The sequence below is a fragment of the Polyodon spathula genome, chromosome 16 (genome assembly GCF_017654505.1).
Source record: "Polyodon spathula isolate WHYD16114869_AA chromosome 16, ASM1765450v1, whole genome shotgun sequence".
NCBI lineage: Eukaryota > Metazoa > Chordata > Actinopteri > Acipenseriformes > Polyodontidae > Polyodon > Polyodon spathula.
The window spans coordinates 14,931,305-14,950,369 of NC_054549.1; the positions used below are offsets into that span (position 1 = coordinate 14,931,305).

At 46.1% G+C, this 19,065-nt stretch overlaps 1 protein-coding gene across 10 annotated transcripts in view; it reads left to right on the plus strand.

The window, feature by feature from the left end:
* LOC121328605 (rootletin-like) overlaps positions 1-18,995 on the plus strand; it is a 35,879-nt gene extending 16,884 nt beyond the window's left edge. For all 10 annotated transcript variants that reach the window (XM_041273437.1, XM_041273436.1, XM_041273430.1 and 7 more), the window contains 24 exons: positions 166-348; positions 610-754; positions 1,280-1,426; positions 1,924-2,154; positions 2,567-2,760; positions 4,098-4,225; positions 4,453-4,622; positions 4,996-5,175; positions 5,637-5,771; positions 7,390-7,533; positions 7,612-7,850; positions 8,069-8,228; positions 8,508-8,675; positions 8,924-9,308; positions 10,369-10,547; positions 10,802-10,922; positions 11,164-11,327; positions 12,684-12,899; positions 13,511-13,735; positions 14,122-14,271; positions 14,365-14,565; positions 14,970-15,101; positions 16,892-17,071; positions 17,514-18,995. In XM_041273437.1, coding sequence (XP_041129371.1) covers positions 166-348; positions 610-754; positions 1,280-1,426; positions 1,924-2,154; positions 2,567-2,760; positions 4,098-4,225; positions 4,453-4,622; positions 4,996-5,175; positions 5,637-5,771; positions 7,390-7,533; positions 7,612-7,850; positions 8,069-8,228; positions 8,508-8,675; positions 8,924-9,308; positions 10,369-10,547; positions 10,802-10,922; positions 11,164-11,327; positions 12,684-12,899; positions 13,511-13,735; positions 14,122-14,271; positions 14,365-14,565; positions 14,970-15,101; positions 16,892-17,071; positions 17,514-17,600 — 4,264 coding nt within the window. In that variant the 3' untranslated portion in view covers positions 17,601-18,995. The remainder of the gene's footprint in view (positions 1-165; positions 349-609; positions 755-1,279; positions 1,427-1,923; positions 2,155-2,566; positions 2,761-4,097; positions 4,226-4,452; positions 4,623-4,995; positions 5,176-5,636; positions 5,772-7,389; positions 7,534-7,611; positions 7,851-8,068; positions 8,229-8,507; positions 8,676-8,923; positions 9,309-10,368; positions 10,548-10,801; positions 10,923-11,163; positions 11,328-12,683; positions 12,900-13,510; positions 13,736-14,121; positions 14,272-14,364; positions 14,566-14,969; positions 15,102-16,891; positions 17,072-17,513) is intronic.
* The last annotated feature ends 70 nt before the right edge of the window (positions 18,996-19,065 follow it).

Genomic DNA, 19,065 nt, shown 5'->3' on the forward strand with positions numbered 1-19,065 from the left:
GCTGTGGTTAAAGCATGATGAAACTGCTTAAGGTAAACTTTTAATAAGGGATGTTGGTTAATATTCCTTTTTGGTTAATATTACTGTTAACTGTGCCGAGACCAACGTGACGACACACAGCTGATTTCCCAAGGTGCCCTTGCTCCCTTCTTTCTTCCCTTGCAGTGAGAAAGCCAGCCTTGGGAAGGCGCTGCAGGCCCTGCAGGAGAGAGTGGAGACGCTGCAGCAGGAAGGCGAGAGGCTGCAGCTCGCCAATGCAGCGCTGCAGAGAGAAAGGGACTGCGAGAGCGAGGAGAAAGAGGGGGCTCTGAAAGAGAGGGAGCGAGCCAGGGCAGAGACTGAGAAGGGGTAAGAGAGAGTGAAGTGAAAGAGGAAGGTTTCCAGAGAGGGGGACTGGGGCAGGGGGTAGTTTACTGTGTGAATTGTTTCTGTCTGGATTTGAAATTGAGAGAAAGGGGTGCAGGTTGTTGAGCGAGTGTTAGACGGGTAAAATGAAAGGGTTCCTTTTTCATTTTGCTTGCTGACACAGCCCCCCCATCCTGTACCCCTGTGGTGACCCCCCCCGTCACCCCGTCCCCGTCCCCTTCCGTCTCCCTGCTCCTCTCCCAGGCAGAAGCAATTGGAGCAGGTCGAGGCTCGCTGCTCAGCCCTCAGGAAGGAGCTGGCCCTGATGAAGGAGGCTCTACAGAGACAGATGCTGGACAAGGAGGTGCTGGAGACAGAGAAGGCTGGGCTGGCTGAGGCTCTGTCCAGGGTAAGCAGAATCTCTGTGGGACCTCCAATTCCAAATATGTTGAATAAATTAATTCAGGATTAATAGGATAATAGGATTGAAATAATAATTTAGTATTGAGATAGTACTGGAAAATCTTGATAAGAATATTGTTAGCAAGTCATTCATCTAAAGGTAAAAAGACTCTAACAGCTACCAAGGTGTTTTGTTCAGAGGGAGTTGAGGATGGCAGGTGTTTTAATTTAGCAGGGCATCAGAAAAGTGCTTTAATTCAGCCCCTTCCTCTACTGTGGTAGAGAACAATGGAATTACTTTATTTTTAAAAGCTAACAAATAACTAGCAAGCCAAGAAAAACAGAACATGCGTGTGCAAGAGAGAAAACGCAAATACGAGGGGTTGAATCATGATTTTAAGATCAGCCTGTAATGGAAAATTTCTTTATCATCCAGCCCTAAAACTAGATTCGCTGAAAGGTCATCACCAGATATTGAACGTCTGTATTTATCTTATTGAAAGCTGATATTCAGTTATCCACATATTGGCAGGCAGAGACCAGCGTTGCTGAGCTGACTCTGGCCTGCAACAGGCTCCGGGCCGAGGAGTCGACCCTGCGGGACTCCCTGGCTAAGATGAGCTCCCTGAACGAGGGGCTGGCCCAGGACAAGATCCAGCTTAACAAGATCATCATCCAGGTACACAGTGCGGAGCGCAGAACGTCTGGGATCAGGAATCGGACGTGACAGCACAGTGGGAGTCAGTGTGCTACCGAGTTCAGATGCACGATCTGGCAAAAACAAACCGTGTTTTCATATGCATTTAATTTGAAGTGTTTTACCGCAGTCCTGCAAGCAGCTGGTGAACCTCAAGAGTGCTTGTAAATATTTTCTAATCTGTGTAATATTGGGGCCCTGATTTCCACTGCGCTGTAAAAATGTATTCAATTTAGCAAAGTTCCTTTCTGTAACTATACCTGTTTTAATATTTCAGTTTTACTCCTTAATTTTTCTATTACTTGTCCCTTAAACTGTGAATATCTAACTTTTGTTCTGACTGAACATATTCAACACAACTTAAATCGTACCCCGTGTGTTCTATTGATGATGTTTGTACCTGCAAGTGTGGAGAACAGGAGAGTCCAGAGAGAGTTGGATACACTCTCACTCCGTCTCCTGTCTCTTCTGTTTACCAGCTAGAGGATGAGAAGGGCTCTCTAATAGGTCAGAAGAGGGAGGTGGAGCAGGAGAAGGCCTCGATCCGAGACGAGCTCGTCCGATTGGAGCAGGAGAAGCTAGACCTGGACTCCGCCCGCCATGGCCTGGACCAGTCGCTGCAGGACGTGGAGCAGAGCCAGGAGGTGCTGGAGGAGAGGCTGCGGGCACTGCAGGGGCAGCGGGCTGAGCTACAGGAACAGCTGGCACAGGTACTGAGCAGGCAGGGTTTAGAGTGTAATGTAAGCCTATAATGCGCATGGAGATTTTATTATGATGTTGCTTAAAGTGGATTAAATATTTGTTTACAGGCAATCTCCTTTCCTAGAATTCTGTTACAACACCCAGTGCATGTACAATTTAAACCCACTTCTGTTTGTGTGCCATTCATTTGAGAAAATTATGCAGTGGGGTAATTCCAGCTGTAGTGAACCAATGGTGGTAACAAACTCCAACGCCCTTCTCTGTTTTAGAAAAGTCCTTGCAACATGCTTTACAGTGATTTAAAAAAAAAAAAAAAAAAAAAAAAAAAAAACGCTGACAGTACTTCTGTCTTCATTGCTGTGTGGATCTGTGTCCTGGCTGGGTGTAGTGTGGTGTGACGCGCTGGCTGTGTGTCCCCAGGTCTCGCGCCAGCGCTCCTCCCTGCTGGAGGACCTGTCCCAGGCTCGGCGGGAGGTGGAGCGCCAGGGGGAGGGGCTGGTTCGAGCGGCCCGAGAGAAAGAGGAGCTGACCAGAGAAAAGGCCAGCCTGGTGGTGCAGCTGACCGCGTCCGAGCGGGAGAACCGTGGCCTGGCCGAAGAGGTGGCCGCATTCAGGTACTGACTGAACTCCCAAACCCACAGTCTTTTCTTTATCTGCAACTGAATCCATTCTGTCCTCCTAAGAGTTGAATGGACTGTTTTTAGACCCGTAATGGAACGTGCATTGATCAGTTTCCATCTGTACCGTTCAGTTGATAACAGCATGTGTAAATGACACACGCCAGAGGTCTGTTGGTTAATAGGGGGTGTCTAGTCTTGCAGGATCGGTTATGTTTGCTGTATTTAATCCGCTAATCCTATTAAAACGTACTAAAGAACTGTGTTCCAAATTATATAGATTCCTACACAGGCATTGTAAATCACAAAGAACAAAGGTGTCATGATTTCTATTGCTTTTATTAGTTTTTCATTTGTATCCATGCTACAGTATTGTGTTTGGGTTTCTAGGCTACTAAGGACGCTAACAGGCTTGTTTATAGACACGGTGGCCAAAGCAAAACTAGACACAATCTTTAAATGGCCACTTTGTGCCTCTAGCTACCTCAGTACCTGAGACCACGTCTAGATCTGTATCCATCAGTATTAACGCGTGTGATTTCAGCAGCAGACTGAGAGGCAGGATGTGAGTATCCTAGTAACTATGTGGAACGGGACGCAACATCCTCTTTGATTTAATTTGAAGAATTGACCCTTTTTGTTATGGAATCTTCTCTTTAAAATGTAGAGCTTGGGGAGTGACGGGACAGCCGCAAAAGCAAAACCCACTGCAGAGAGAGTAAAACATCGCTGTTATTAGATGCATTCCATGTTTGGGTTTTGATTGCAGTAAGTCCACCTACGCTTTGTCATTGTGACACTGCAGTCGTGCCACTCCTCCCCAGACTGCAATATCACCTGCTGCATGTATTGCAGTGTATCAGGCTGGGTTTGATATCCTCTCTGCAGTTTTGTGTGTTTGTTGCACTCTGTGTGGTTCCTTAGCAACTCGGGGTGCAGATAGGCTTGTGAATGGAAACACGGAGCGCCTGGGTGTGCAAATGATAGCCTGGACCAGCTAACCACTTGTCGCTGCCAAAAAGCATGTTGGTTTTAAATATTGCAGTATGTAATTTGATCTTTATGGGTTTTGACCCTAAGTCAGTGTTTTATAACTGTAATCTGCATACTGGTCTGTATTAGTTGCTGTATGAATTGATTGGCATGCTGGATATTGATCTGTATTGGTTTCTATATGAATTGATTAGCACGCTGCATACTGATCTGTATTGGTTGCTATATTAATTGATTGGTACTCTGCATACTGGTCAGTATTGGTATTGCTGGTATGATGCTATATTAACTGTGGCACACTGGATGGGGATCAGTATTAAGTGATAGATGTCCCCCCCCAGGTCGGAGAGGGAGGCTCTGGAGACCAGCCTCTTCGAGGTGCAGCAGCAGCTGGTTCAGCGGGAATCCCGGAGCGAGCAGCTGGAGGCAGAGCACCAGGCCTTGCTGCGGGCCAAGGAGGCCCTGCAAGGTACAGGGAGCTTAATAGGGACTGGGTTCAATTTCGAAAACATTTTACTTTTAGGATTGAACATGGACTCGTGTGGGAGACATGTGTATTACAGATGTATTTCATTTAAAGACCTGATGTTAATCAAGGTCTATGAAACCACGGTTTATACATTTAGACTCTGAACGAATAATTTGGGTTGATGGTGTAAATAAGCAGATTGACCCCCCCCCCTCCCCCTCCCCCAGCCGAGTTGAAGCGAGTGCGGGCAGAGGCTGAGGTCGGACTGGTCAAGCTGGAGCGAGACAAGGAGCTGCTGGTGCAGAAGCAGAGCCAGATCGAGCAGGAGGCCCAGGTCACACTGCGATCAGCTCTGACCGCTCAGCAAGAGGAGACTGACCGCCTCACCCACGACAAGGTGAGGGCCACTCGCATGAACTGCTGCTTGGGAATTCATTTAGTTATTTAAGTTCGTTTTAGACACATAGTAAATAGTTCTCATTGAATAAAAAAAAAAAAAAAGCCATAGCTTTATATGGGAGAAAAAGTGGCATCTTCCTATGAGGTCATCATGCAAGAAAGGTAATGGGATCTCCTAGCCTCATTGAAATTATCATGCATTTGCATCTTCCGTATGTCCCCATACTAAGATTAGAAGACTTTGTTATTTTCTTCCGACCCCATATGAGGCCACTTTGCATGAGAGTTAATTGTTCTTTGGGTGAAATCAGCCAGCTGCAGAGTGAGGTTGAGGTGCACCTGTTTTGAATTGTGCTGTGTGTGTGTTTCAGGAGGCTCTGAGGCTCACGCTGGAGGCACAGCGGGACGAGATTCTGCACACCCTGACTCGAGAGCGTGAGGAGATGGTGTCTCGCTACGAGGCTGAGAAAGAGGAGCTCAACAAGGAGATCACGGAACTGCAGCAAGAGAGGGACCAGAGCCTGCTGATAGCGGAGAGTGAGAAGCAACAGGTACAGGAGAGAGAGGGGGTCCCACAGCCCTGCAATCAGACCTGTGCTCAATTAGAATCACAATTACAGCAGAATTGTGTGCTGAAATTGCAATTACAATTACATACTCTTGTTTAATTACAATTGTGCTGCAGTAATTACAATTACCCTAAAAGTAACATAAATAACTAGACACATTAACATGTTTAGTGCATGGTTATTTAGAAGAAATAGAGGAATCACAGGTACAAATACAGAAACATACTTTAACTTTTTTCTTTTTACCCCAAACAAATGGGGTCACAAAGTGGTTGAAAATACAACAATGATATGACAAATCGATGCAATTGAACTGTAATTGATCAATTATTTGGTATAATTACAATTACCCAGGTGTGCCTGGGTTCAATTTCATAGTAATTGCAATTAATTACAAAATAAACAAATGGGATGCGAGTACAGCACTTGTCTGTCTGTCCCAGGCCCTGTCCCTGAAGGAGTCAGAGAAGACAGTCCTCTCGGAGAAACTGACCAGCCTCCAGCACGAGCTGGGTTCCACCAACATGGAGCTGGAGAGGGTCCGACGGGAAGCACAGAGCAGGCAGGAACAGGAGCGGGTGAGGGCAGCAACTTTCACTGTCTCAAATTAAAGGGATCCTTCATACCACCAGCCTGCTCCCAATGCCCCTTACCTGTTTAATATCTTATTAGTGGGACTGTATTTTTTTCACTCTAAAAAATGACGTATTTAATGGTCTGAAAATTGTTTTTGCGATTTTAAACATTTAAAAAAAAAAAAAAAAAAATAGCGTTGTCACATTATCTGAAAAACAGTATATGCTAAATTCTGTTATATTTAGTTTATGCCCACCTTTTAAAATAATCATAATTGAATGTATAATAAGACACTTGTGTTTCAGAAATGGGAATTTTCATTGGGAACTATATTGCATGACAATGGGTAAAAATCTGATTTTTTGTGATAATCGTGTGAAAAAATTACAGCCTTGCTTATTATGTTGTTTCTGCTTGGATTATTTGTAGGCTTGCTACTGTTTTGATTTTAATTTTTTTGCCAAATCGATGATTAATATCAACGTTTATTTTTTAAAGAATTCATCGTTTTTCTTTTTTCTTTATTTTTCAATTCAAGCAAGGAATAGGTGAAATCAACCTTTATGCTTTTTGTTATGCCATTGAGAAACGTGTAAGCGAAACCCCTTTATCATATTCAACACGCAACAAAACCATGGTTACCAGCATTCTAATTGAAATAACGTTTGGTCACAGCGGAGCGTTACCTTGTAAAGAAAGATCCTACACAAATTAAAAAATGGTTTCAAGTAAACCATAGAAAACGCAGCATATAAAAGTTTTAGAGCATAAATTTACGAGTAGAAATAATATGCATTGAATAAAACATTTAGATAGTTGAATAGAACTAACTAGCACTTTATTATTCTGAATCTGAGCTCCCCCCTCTCCTGCTTCAGCACAGCTAGACTCAGTCACTGGAAAGTAAGGCAGACAGGCCTGCTTTGTCCTGCCACGGAGACTTCAGCCGTCAGCCAGGGTATTGTGCACAATATTCATTAAGTGTTTTCCTCTTGCGCCCCATTTTCAAATCAAACTAGTAACTGTCACTGTATACCTATAGCAAAAGCTTACATACACCTTTAACCAGCTAATTTCAAAGTAGGCGGTTTAAATGACAGGCACTGTAGCTGGCAAATGAAAGTGCACAGTCTGTGTAGGTCTTGATGATTGACAGTCATTTAAACGAATGAGCTGCTTTAGTCAACAAGATCTGTCAGAACAGGGTGAAATTACAGTGAAACTACAGTACTAACAGAGATGACTGATGGCGACCCCTCGCTATTCAGAGCGGAACTGAGATGGGACAGACAGTAAGTATAAACTACACAAACTAGACATGATTTCTAAATGATTATTTTTGGTGAGAAAATAAAAAAAATAGTGAGTGGTTTTACTGACGTTTTATCCTATATAAATGTATTTGTCAAACTCATATTTTTTGTGAATTCGACGTTTAACAAGCTTTACCGATTTTAATATCAAAGTAGCAAGCTTATTTGTCATGCTTATGCTTAACTATTCCAGCAAAAAGTTGCTTCTGGGTTAAAAAAAAAAAAAAAAGCCCAGTTGAGTAGAGGTGCTCCTATGCAGCTGCACCCTGACTCTCAGTGTGTTGTGTTGTGTGTTTGCGTGTGACAGAACACTGTGAGAATGCTGACGACTGAACTGAGGGAGTTTCGGACCCAGTTCGAGGATGCGGTGACAGCTCACGAGAGGGAAGTGAAGAGCCTGCATGAGCAGAACAAGGAGGTGGGGAGGCAGAGGGAGAAGGTGCTCAGAGAGGTGAGGACTGGGGGAGGAAACGGTTGCTTTGACTCTGGCTGCTTGTTCATGTTTTGATGGCTGTTCTCTCTATGTCAGCTGGAGGAGGCCCGCACAGCGGTGCGCCTGGGAGAGGAGGCACGGGACGGGGTGCGGAGGGAGCTGCTGGAGGCTCAGCGCAGGTTGCGAGAGGCACAGGATGCCCAGGAGAGCCAGCGCAAAGACATCCTTGATCTGCGACGCAGCCTGGGGGACCAGGACAAGGAGAGAGACACCCTGCATGCCTCCAACACTGAGCTAAGAGAGGCTGTGAAGAGAGCAGAGAGCGAAAGGATCAGGTAAGAGGGAGTGGGAGGAATAGAGGGGGCAAGGAACAGTTGAGATAGTAAGTGGATCAGGTGAGGTAGGGGATTAAGGGAGTAGGGAAAAGAGCAGGGAGAGGGAGACAAGGGGGAAATAGGATAGGGTCAAGAGGGTGAGGATTGGTTGAGGAGAAAGGGAGAAGGGAATCTGTTATGGGCTAAAGGTGAGATGTCACTGGCCCCTGTTTCGTCAGTTTGAAGAGGCTGAACGAGGAGAAGGAGCAGAAGCTTGCCGTGCTGGAGGAGAGCCGAGCCGCATCGGAGCGAGAGGCCGCGGAGCTGAGGGCGGGGCTTCGCGAGGTCGAGAAGTCACGGCTAGAGGCCCGCAGAGAGTTACAGGAGCTCCGGCGCCAGGTAGAGTACTCTGGGGGGTGGGGGTGGAAAGAAATAAAACAATTCAGTGGTATTGAAACACTGAACTGCAACAAGAAACATCTTCAATGCAGGAAGCAACAGATATATTACTGAGTAGTTTCTTGCTAGTTTTATACCTTTCTGAAAATATGACTGGCTTCAAAACAAGCTCTTCTGTGTCTCTTAAGTGAAGAGGAGCAGCTGGAAGTGGCTCACCACCAGGCTGGGGTGTGTACGGCTCAGTGTGTCTCTCTCTCTCTCTCCCCCTCTTCCCCCCAGGTGAAGCTCCTGGACAGTGAGAAGGAGCAGAAGAGCCGGGAGGTGGCTGAACTGCAGGCCCGGGTCTCTCTGGATGAGCAGAGGGAGGGGGACACACGCAGGGAATCCTTCGGACTCAAGCAAAGGATCATGGAGACTGAGGCTGTCCGGGACAGTGCGCGCAAGGAGGTGGGGAAGGGTGAAATGAACTACTCCTACCTGCACTTGGAGTGCTTCTTGCTAGTTGTACAGTATTTAAATAGATACTCTGGTGCACATGCAATTACAGTTTTACTACTAGCTTAGGTTCGGTGGGTGGGAAAAAAAGTGATTGGCTTGAGAGTGGGAGTGGAGGTTGCTCTTCAGTCTTTCTGATGGGGTAGGGCAAATAATGACAATAAAAAAACCTGACCCCTAACCTGTGGAGTTCCGGGCAGGTTTCCAGCCTCCAGCGCAGGATGACGGAGTTGGAGGCGGAGTGCCGGCTGCGCGAGAGGGAGCTGGCAGCCCGGCTGGAGGAAGCGCGAGGCAATGAGAAGAAGCTGCAGGACAACACACGCAACCTGGAGCTGCGGGCCGAACAGGCGCGGGGGGAGCTGACGGAGATGGGGCTGGCGCTGAGCGAGGCACAGGGGCGCATCTCCGGCCTGGAGGCGGAGCTGACACGACTCGATGGGCACAAGAGAGAGCTGGAGTTCAAACTGGGCAGCCTGCACTCCGCCCTGAGCCGCACCCTGGGCATTGGGGGGCGGGGCCGCGGCAACAGCCCCGCCCTCCGCGGACGCAGTCACTCCCCTCGGCGCTCACTTTCGCCACTTAAAGGTGAGTGGCAGGATATCAGGGGGCACTGCATGGGGAGGACTGATAAACCTTCAGGCAACATTTTCAGCAACTCTTATTAGGTTACCTCCGTGGCTCAAATCTAGATTACGTTGCTGCTTGATCTGTTCAGTTAGGGAAAACTCTTAAAGCCATCCCCAAAGAGAAATTGCTTCTGCGCTGGGTGACCTCACAAAGTGCTCCTCCGCACCCAGAGTGCCCTTCTGAAAAACTTAACCATGCAGTTACTACACAACTTGACTGCAACTCATGGTGTTTACCACCAGATGTCTCTCTAGATCCCCTTTCTCTGTCAGTGTAGAACTTCTAGCATGTTCTTGTTATCAGAGGGACTGGGAGGCAGTGCGTTTGTAATGGTTTGAGCTCAGAAACTGAGGCATGAGCTAGGGGACTGATAATATCATTTCTTAAATCTTAGCTTAAATAGAGACCCTGTCTCAAGCCATGCTTCTGCTTCAGTCCCTTAGCTTCAGACCAGCTCATCTGTCTGAACACTGCTGTGTTTTTATTGCGGAAGGATTGTGTCCAGCTGCAAACAGCTGGCTCCCAGCGTAAACACATTGCTTGATCTCGCATTGGAACCGTCCTTGTTGAGCTGCTCAATGCAGATCACAGTGAAGGCACCATTCACAGGGAGACAGGGAGGAGGACGATGCTGAGGTTACTGTCCTTATTAATGTAGTGTCTGCCCAACAAAAACAATTCATGTGGACAAAAAAAGAGCAAAGGGTTGGCTGTGTAAAGACGAAACAACAGAAAAAAAAGTTTAACAAGATTGCAATTGTTGCCAACTTGCTTTTCAATCAAGTTTATGATGTTGAAGTCTAACTTGTATGCTGTTTAACTTGGCTGCCTCATTTCTACAACATATTTATACAGCTGAGGTTCAAATGTTTAAGTAATACCGAACACCCTGTTTAGACAAACTTAATGCTCGCTGTCTATGTGCTGTATCCCAACAATAGTTGTTTTCATTGTTATTCACGTCATCTGGGTGATACTTCTTGACTGGAGGTTAAAGGGGTTATTTGATTTCATCCAGGTATGGATGAGAGCAGGAGGAGCCCCATGGCTCGGATGGAGACCCCAGATAGAGGTCCCGCCTCCAGACCCATCTCCCCTGACCGCACGGACACGCCCTTCCCAGAACTGGACCCTGAGACAGTCCGGAGTGCGCTCAGAGAGTTCCTGCAGGAGCTGAGAGACACGCAGAGAGAGCGGGTGAGAAAGGAAGATTCATCCTGCTTATTAGTGGAATATTTACGTGTAGACACTCGCCTAACTGCATGCCAGTGCTTTACTTGCAGTAGTGGGTTCAGCCAAGTTGGTTTAACTTTGTTGTTAATTGAAATGTCTTCAAGTAAATGTTAACCTTGTATATCCCAGTTTATTTGCGGTTTCTATACCTTTCTTTTTTGGTAATACCATGGTCCTGTTAACCTGGGTCTCTGTCTCGTTGGGTCTGTGGTGAGCAGGACGAGGCCCGCACACAGTCTGGGACCCTCGCTCGACAGCTCGGGGAGATGGAAGCAGATCGAGATGGGACCCAGCAGAGGCTGCAGCAGCTGCAGAAATCCTTGGCTGAGTGCGAGGAAGGTGAGTGAAACCCTGCACCCCTGTGGGTGTCGCAGACAGGTGTAGCATCCTCGATTTTTATTATAATAGCTACAGTGTTTATCAAGTGATCGGACAGTCCAGATCTTATGACATTTTTAGGTGAAATGGTTGAGCCCCAAATTTAGAAATTTGGCAAAATGTGGGCTGTTTTTTTTTTTTTTGGTTTTTCGTACGTTTTTTGACTGGGTGAACTCCTGAAAGCTGCTGTGCTGTGTTCCAGGGAAGCGGGGTGCGGACGGCCGGCTCAGCTCTGCTCAGACCGCTCTTATGCTGCAGGAGGAGCTGATTCGGCGCAGTGAGCGTGAACGCAAGGCTCTGCTGGACAAGGTGGCCACGCTGGAGAGGAGTTTGCAGGGAGCAGAGAGCGAGCGCCGTGGCATGCAGGTAACGCCAGCAAAGGGGGCTGATTCATCTGAAAATGTAATTACCTGTTATAATATCCTATTATGTATGTAATGTTTCAATCCTTCATTGTTGTTTTCAGCTTAGATCATGATTTATAAGGCTTACTAACTATATACAACAAAAAATGCTTCTGGAAAGACTCCTCAAGGCTGATGGGAGATGGGGAAGCATGTCGCTGTTGCACAGGCTTCAGTGCACAGTGCCTTTCCACCTTACTGCAGAACAAATGTGCCTTCAGATGTGCCGGAATAGGTAGTAAGTGTGCCCAGAAATGACCTTGGTCGAAACAACAGAGAATCATGCATAACAAACTTCACAGGATTTTCAAAAAATTAAATATTGAATTAGGGAAAGGTTTGATTTAACTGTTAAGGTTTTTTTTAGAAATTAAGTCCATTAGTAAACATGCATCCCGCCCAGAGTGGCCCCCACTACCCTCTCTGTCTGAGCACTATCTGCCAGCCCTGGCCGTGCTCCTTGGTAATTGAGGCTGGCGTGGTGCCAGCTGGCCTGGGCAGAGACTGTAACGGACGCTCAGCACCAGGTCTGAGCTCTGCTGAGTGTGCAGACTGAAGCAGGGCTAGAGAGGGGCTGGACTGAGCACTGCTGCAAAACTCCACAGACAGACACCGAGACGTGCAGACTGAGACACACATTACACTGCAGCAGTCAGGCCCCACTGTGTGAGATCATCGACAGTCTTTGGAAATATTTCTCCAGGGCTGCTTTTCTGCAAGCTTGCAGTCCACACAACTGTTTTCTCTTCTCGGTTATGCATGTAACTCACTTCATTCCTCCAGGGCCATTTGGATTCACTCGCTCCAGAAATACCTTTTGCAGTCCTTAGTAACTGAGAGACTAAAATACAGTACAAATGCATTAAAAGGCGCTATGGTCACGGCCAAACCTTTTTGAAATAGATCAACTGTAAAATGCATGCAATAGCCAGTGTTGATGGCAGGATTTAGATCAGACCTTTTAAGGTATAGGAAAGATAACCACACAAAATTAGAGACTGCTGTAGTAGTGTAGGAAAGATAACTATACTGAAAACAGCAGTAATCAAAACTAATATCTAGTGGCCCTTCGTTATCAGGTGTTCCTTATACTGTTGAACTGGTTATCAGGCAATGTGGTCATTTTTTACAATGCCTCCTGGCTTCCGAATACAAAGCGGGGAGCGTTGTATTTATATTTATGGCCATTTTGGTATTCATTTTTCAAAATAAAACATTAAGGTAAAGTTAGCACTCTCACTGTTCTAAACCAAGGCTTTGTACAAACCGATGTGGATCCTCACCCAGGCCGCTTCTCCCTGTCCTGTCCCTTCTCCAGGATAAGATCAACAAGCTGAAGGCCGGCGAGGCGAGGCTGGAGGCAGAGAGGAGGAGGCTGAAGGAAGCTCTGGAGGCAGCAGAGAGCAGAGGCACCAAGCTGGAGCTGGCTAGGCGCGCTCTGGAGGGGGAGCTGCAGAGAATGAAGCTGGGGCTGGGGGACAAGGAGACCGAGATGCAGGCGGCGCAGGACCGCATAGACACTCTGCAGAGACAGGTGAGAGGGACGGAGGGGGGAGTGTGTTGCATTTAGGTTGCTGTAGTGTACCATGCTAAAAAGCAAATATGGCCAAGCATGATAAAGCACAGCATTAAGATGCTAAAATGTGTAGTAAATCAAGGGGAAAAGGATATCGTCCACTGTCCTGGTCTTTGTTCCAACCCTGTTCCAACCAATTCACACCTCCTTCCAAACCCTGAAGTAGCTCATTATCTAACTGTACCCTGTTAAACCTGGAGTGGAATGGCCCTGCAGGACTGAGATAGGACACCCCTGTACTAGCTGAACCAAGTGGCCATTGGACTTGCACAAGGGAATATGTGTGAATGTGCTCCAGTGGAATCGCTGCTCGCTCTTAAATATTCCTTTGGAATTATTTGCTTAAAAGACACTTGTTAGTCATATTTTACACAAGAACAGTGTGAATGAGAACAGACAGAACAAGAAAGTGTTTCTAGATGTTTCTGATTCACTTGCTAGGCTTTTGCTTCCTTTTACTCCGCTTCTATTTGTGTTCTCTTTAGTAGTGACTGCAGTTAAGATTTCTTCAATCCCCTCTTCCCCTTGTTTTGTGTCGGTTATACACACGTGTGTGTGTGTGTGTGCAGGTGTCGGACAGCGAGATGAAGGCCAGCACCCTGAAGCTGGAGCTAGATCGGCTGCACCTGGCCCTGGCGCGGGCAGAGGAGAGTGAGGGCGCATTGAAGGAGCGTCTCCAGAGCCTGGCGCAGTGTGTGGCAGAGAGCAACGCCAGCCAGGCCGATGCCCAGGACCGCTTGCTCACCCTGCAGAAGAGCCTGACTGCCAGTGAGCAGGAGCGTCGCCTCCTGCAGGTCACCTCTGGAACTACAACAACATTCACTTTGAGCGTGTAGCACAGTGCAGTTATCTGGGGTGGGCTGAGAATTCAGGTTCTAGGTTACTTAGTTACCTATTAAAACAGAATAAAAAGAATGAGTTAGGGGTTTAGAGTAGGTAATAATTAATATAGGTGTCGCTGTAAGAGTGCAATTGTAATAAATAGAAATCCTGTAAAGTTAAAGGGGAATTGATTTTAGCCCAAGTATGATTTACCTGCTCTCTCTACACTCTCTCTCCTTTTTCTCTCTTCCCAGGTAAACCTTTCCCTCTTACATGCTCCCTGTAATTCACCCATCTTTCCTCCACTCTCCCTCCCTCAGTATTGCTCACCCTTGTTTTGCTGTCGCCCCCCTTACAGGAGAGGTTGGAGAGCGCACGGTCGGCTGTCTTGGAAGGGAAGAAGAATGCCGGGGTGCTGAGTGAGCGTATGCAGACCCTACAGAGCGAGCTGGGGGAGATGGAGCTGAAGAGGGGAGAGCTGGAGGGGCAACTGCAGCAACACCAGGAGGTGAGAGAGGAGACAGGGTAAACAGGAATCCACACTGCATACAATCGGTAGCTCTACAGGGCTGATGCACAATGTTTTTTTTTTTTGCTGCAGCTGTTGCGTCAGCGCATGGAGTCAGAAGAGGCTGCGCTGAGAAGCCTGGAGAAGCTGCAGGGAGAGCGGGCTCTGGCGCAGGAAAGGCTGAGGAGTCTGCAGAGGGCCGTAGCCCAGCTAGAGAGCGAGAAGAGGGAGGCGGAGAGGGCCGCAGGCAGGCTGGAGAAGGACAAGGCAGCTCTCCGAAACACACTTGACAAGGTGAGAACCCTTTCAGAAGAAGCTGGTTAAAATATTGAAACATTTCAATGACACATGTTTCAACTAGTCAAATCTGTGTCAACATTTGAGGGTTTTTATAGGGGAGTGCTTGTTAAGTTTTTTGGCGCTTTTATGGTTGAATTGTGTGGTGCTTATATGATGTGGAATATATTGGTCTAATGGGAGCCAAACTAAGACCATAAAAACCCATTTCACGGAGCTGGATTGAAACCAAGACCTCAGAGGTTAAAGGCTAGTAAATAAGCACCACCCAGCCTTCTGAAATATGTTCTTACCTCTCATTACAACGGGTGGAGCAAAGAATGAAAAAGATGCAAGGTCTCCTTTAGGGAATACTGCAGGTCGGGTCTGTATTGAAAGCTTGTTTTCCTGTCTGGGCCTAGGTTGAACGTGAGAAGCTGAAGATGGAGGAGGGGAGCATGCGTCTGTCAGCGGAGAAGGGGCGACTGGACCGCTCTCTGAGCTCTGTGGAGCAGGAACTGGTGGACTCCCAGAGACAGATCCAGATGCTGCAGGTAGGAGGCTTTCTCCTTACAGGTCACAAGAAGAAAGGGGTAGAAGGGGAGATATGTATTCTCACACACTCAGTCCCTGGCCTCTCACAGCCAGCACGTTTTCATTTCCCCCACACCAGGGCCCCTTCAGTTTTTCAGCTGTTTTTCCCATTATGTCTTTCAAAACCGCACAAGAGACAGTTCTGCAGAATGCATTTTTTCTTATTTCACCGGCATTTCTTTGCCAGAGCATGAACCAGCTTTGAAGGTTCAGACTTGGACTGGCTACAGTGCTGTTTAACTGCATAGGAGAGGAAGAGGAGGAGGAGGGGGGGTTTGACAAGAAAATTGGACTGGGTGTAACTCCATTCTGCAAAGTGCGTTCCTCCGAAATGAAAAGGGGGTCTGGGAGAGGGGCTGGAATGTGAATGGAGTGTGGCAGCTGTGAGCACACACTGACATGCTTCCATTTGCCTTATTGTAACCAGATGCTGGTGAATCAATGCGCTCCACGGCTCCCATGCAACTTTTTTTTTTTTTTTTAAGTAGTGTTGTTATTTCAAATTGAAGTTGTTGGTCATATGTTGGCACTGCCTGCCTGTCTCCCTCTCAAATTTGAGGTGTCGTGGGTTTCAGGATTTCTTCAGTGGTCTTTGGGAGGGGAAAGAAAGAATTTGTCCTTAAAACCTGGCTCAGATCAACAGCCTGTATTAGAAAAATAAGGTGAAACTAAACGAAAGACGTATTCTTTAATGGGATAAGACTTTCCTAATGTTTCACAGACCCAGATATGCACTACTAATCCAGGACTGCCTGTCATAAGGTAGTTTAGATCCCTATTCAGGTACGCTGGCAATAACACATTTCCTGTGAAACCAGCAATGATTGCTCAGAGTAATACTCCCCCTACTCCTAGCTGTAACGATCTTGCTTTTGTAACCATTACAATTCACAGCATGCCTTCAGAAAGGCCACAGAACAAAGTCCTGGTTTACTGTTGCTTTCTGCTGGGCTTGGAAGCTCTTACTCAACATGACGTCTTTTTCTTTGGGCAGGTAAATGTAATGGCAAAAGGTGGGTGGGGGTCAAGCCTGGGGCTGCTGAAACACAGTTAGTAATTCTTTATTGGGATTGGCTGATGGTTGGGGTTCTCTGTTTCTATTGGCTGGCTGTGCATGGAAAGGAGGAGTTAAGCAGGGTAAGAAGGAAGATAGCATTGTGTCTGGTGAGTGTATACCAACCCCTCCTCCCTGCTCTAGCACTGCTTTGCCTTACAGTATCACTTTAAGGGCTTATAATGAATGTTCCGGTCTTACCCTTATACTCCTTTTCCACTGGCACATCTGAACCATGAGGGCCCCAGGCCGTCACGGTACGGGTAGTTTTCCACTGGCTATTTGTCCAAACCGTGAAACTGCGGCCTCACTTCATCTAAATCTTGTCATTTATGGATCTGCCGTTCTCAATTCAGACAGAGCACTTCTCAATACCACGCAGCCCAGCGTGTTCATTGCGCGTGGCTTCAGTTGCATGGCTTGGGCTCTGCAGTGGAAACACAGCCAGGCTCCTCCTGAACCACGCTGGGCTGGCTCGGCCCAGGCGTGACTCGGTTATACAGTGGAAAAGAGGTATTACGCCCTTGGGATCTTCATACTACCCCCAACATGGAGAAAAGGGCTGCTGTAGTGTTTATTCAAACTGCTTCTGGGAGTCGGTTTAAAACTCAGTCGTGCTGCTTGCTAGCTTTTATTTTCCTGTTTGCTGTGCATGGCCCCGGTGTGTCAGTGCCTAAGAGCGAGTGTGTGTCTCAGGCGCAGCTTGGTGAGATGGAGCAGGCACAATCCCAGGGCCTCACGGAGGTGTCTCTGAGACTCAAGCAGGAGATGCAGCAGGAGACGGAGCGGCTCCGGGGAGCTCAGCTGCAGGCCGAGAGGACTCTGGAGGCGAGAGAGAGAGCCCACCGACAGCGTGTGAAGGGGCTGGAGGAGCAGGTACACAACACAGACACTCACTCACTCGTACAAACACTTATTAAAAATAAGTGAAGGAACACTGAAATTACCGGCTGAAGCGTTTCTACTTGCTACTTCTTGGCACTTAAAGCCTCTTCAATTTAAACAGTGAAAATGATTGGGTACATGGTTATTTATTGAAGTGTCTTACATGTTTTCATTGAAAAAGTAGACTTGATTTATTATTTCTAAGTATATGTTTGTATTTATATCAAATGCAGTGTTCAATTGTAGTCGTCTATCAGCATGAAGATGGTTAGAAAACGGTTCATTTTCTGGTATAAAAGTTCAGTAAAACTTTTTCTATTGGCTGTTTAAAATGTATAAACCTTTCACCGCTTTTCCGGTTTGATAACTGCAGAAATCTGAAAGCCGTGGAACACCAGGCAACAGTGCACTTAATCTCTCTCTGTCCCCTCAGGTCTCCACACTGAAGGAGCAGCTGCAGCAGGAGCTTCGCCGGCGCCAGCCTCACTTCTCCCACTCCTCCATCCTGTCTGGAAACTGAGAGAGCAACACAGACCCTGTACCCTGTACCACTGTACACACTGAAACGTTACTGCATGCAACCCCTCGCACCAGAACTGATCCCATCGATGCTTCTAAAACTCAAATAGGAATTCAACTACTGACCCTAACTGTCGAACAGGCAACAGCCCCCTGAGCAGTGGTGGCAAGAGGAGGCATAGTTTCACCCAGACCTCTCTGATTTCCTCAAACTGATTTCCCATTAATGTTATTGATAAGTTTGGCATATCATTATATAGAATCTTAAATGTTGTTTCTGGTGTGGCAGCGCAGTACATTTATTTTTAAATCTATAATGAGGCTGATTTTAATAAGTGGTTTTATAGAGTACATCTTTGTGGGAACGGGGCATTCTGATTGGTGGAGGAGGCGGGACACGCACAGGTCATTTCCTTTGCAACAATCATTACTTAACCCCATTTTTGAATTGCCTTTTTTAAAATTAGTTTTAGTTTAGTGTCTTGTTTTTTTTTTGTAAACAATTTTTGGTACATTTCGTTGTACATTTTAGACTGTGACAATTTTTAAATAGCACTTTTAAGTAATAGATAAATGAAATTACCACTAATATTTTCTGCGATTTTAATTGTTCAACAGTGTTAATGTCTTTGGTGCTAAACAGGAAGTGATGCAGTTTCTTGCCATGTAAAATGGCATCATATATATTATGATCAAATTACATTGCTGAGGGATATGCAAGCTCCTATCATCACTATTAACCACTGCACTGTATCAACTTATATAACCTTAAATGTGTTTTATTTTGATATCACACTTAATTATTATTTGCTTCACTTCACTAAATCGCAAAGCAAGAACTCAAAATATGTTTATAATAATTCAGTCATAACTGTTTTGAAGGTAGCAGTTATTTTTGGTACTTTATTAATAACTTAATTATAGTCTAATTTTCAACTAAAGGAAATGGCATCAGAAACCTACACACACACATTACCTTAAGAAATGTATGTTTAAACCGTACCAGCACTTTGTAAAGGTGGACGTAGAAAACAAATCTATCTATTCCTTTACAACGAATTAAGAAATATTGGTTTTGTGGGTGGCTTTGGAATACTGTGCAGTAATATTTTAAAAACCGTACACACCTAACTTTTGATTTTTTAAATGAATAAAAAAAGTAAGGCTGCTTAAGCCAGTCTGGTTCCTCGCTCTTCACTATTACATCACTGAAACTTGGAGAACGCTGGCCCTATGAACATTCCTGTGTGTCATGGTAATAGACCAACGATTTACCTGAACGATCGGAAGGCTGTTTTACTGTTTGGAAGTGTGGCTTGACATTTTTTTCACTGGATAGATTACAGGTTTCTTGTGTGTAAAAATAAATGGACAGAAGAAACTGCTGTCAGAAAAATGTTTTCTGTGTACTTGTATATCCTAGTATCAGAGTAGCGTGCAGGCTGTGATAACTTGATAATCCAATA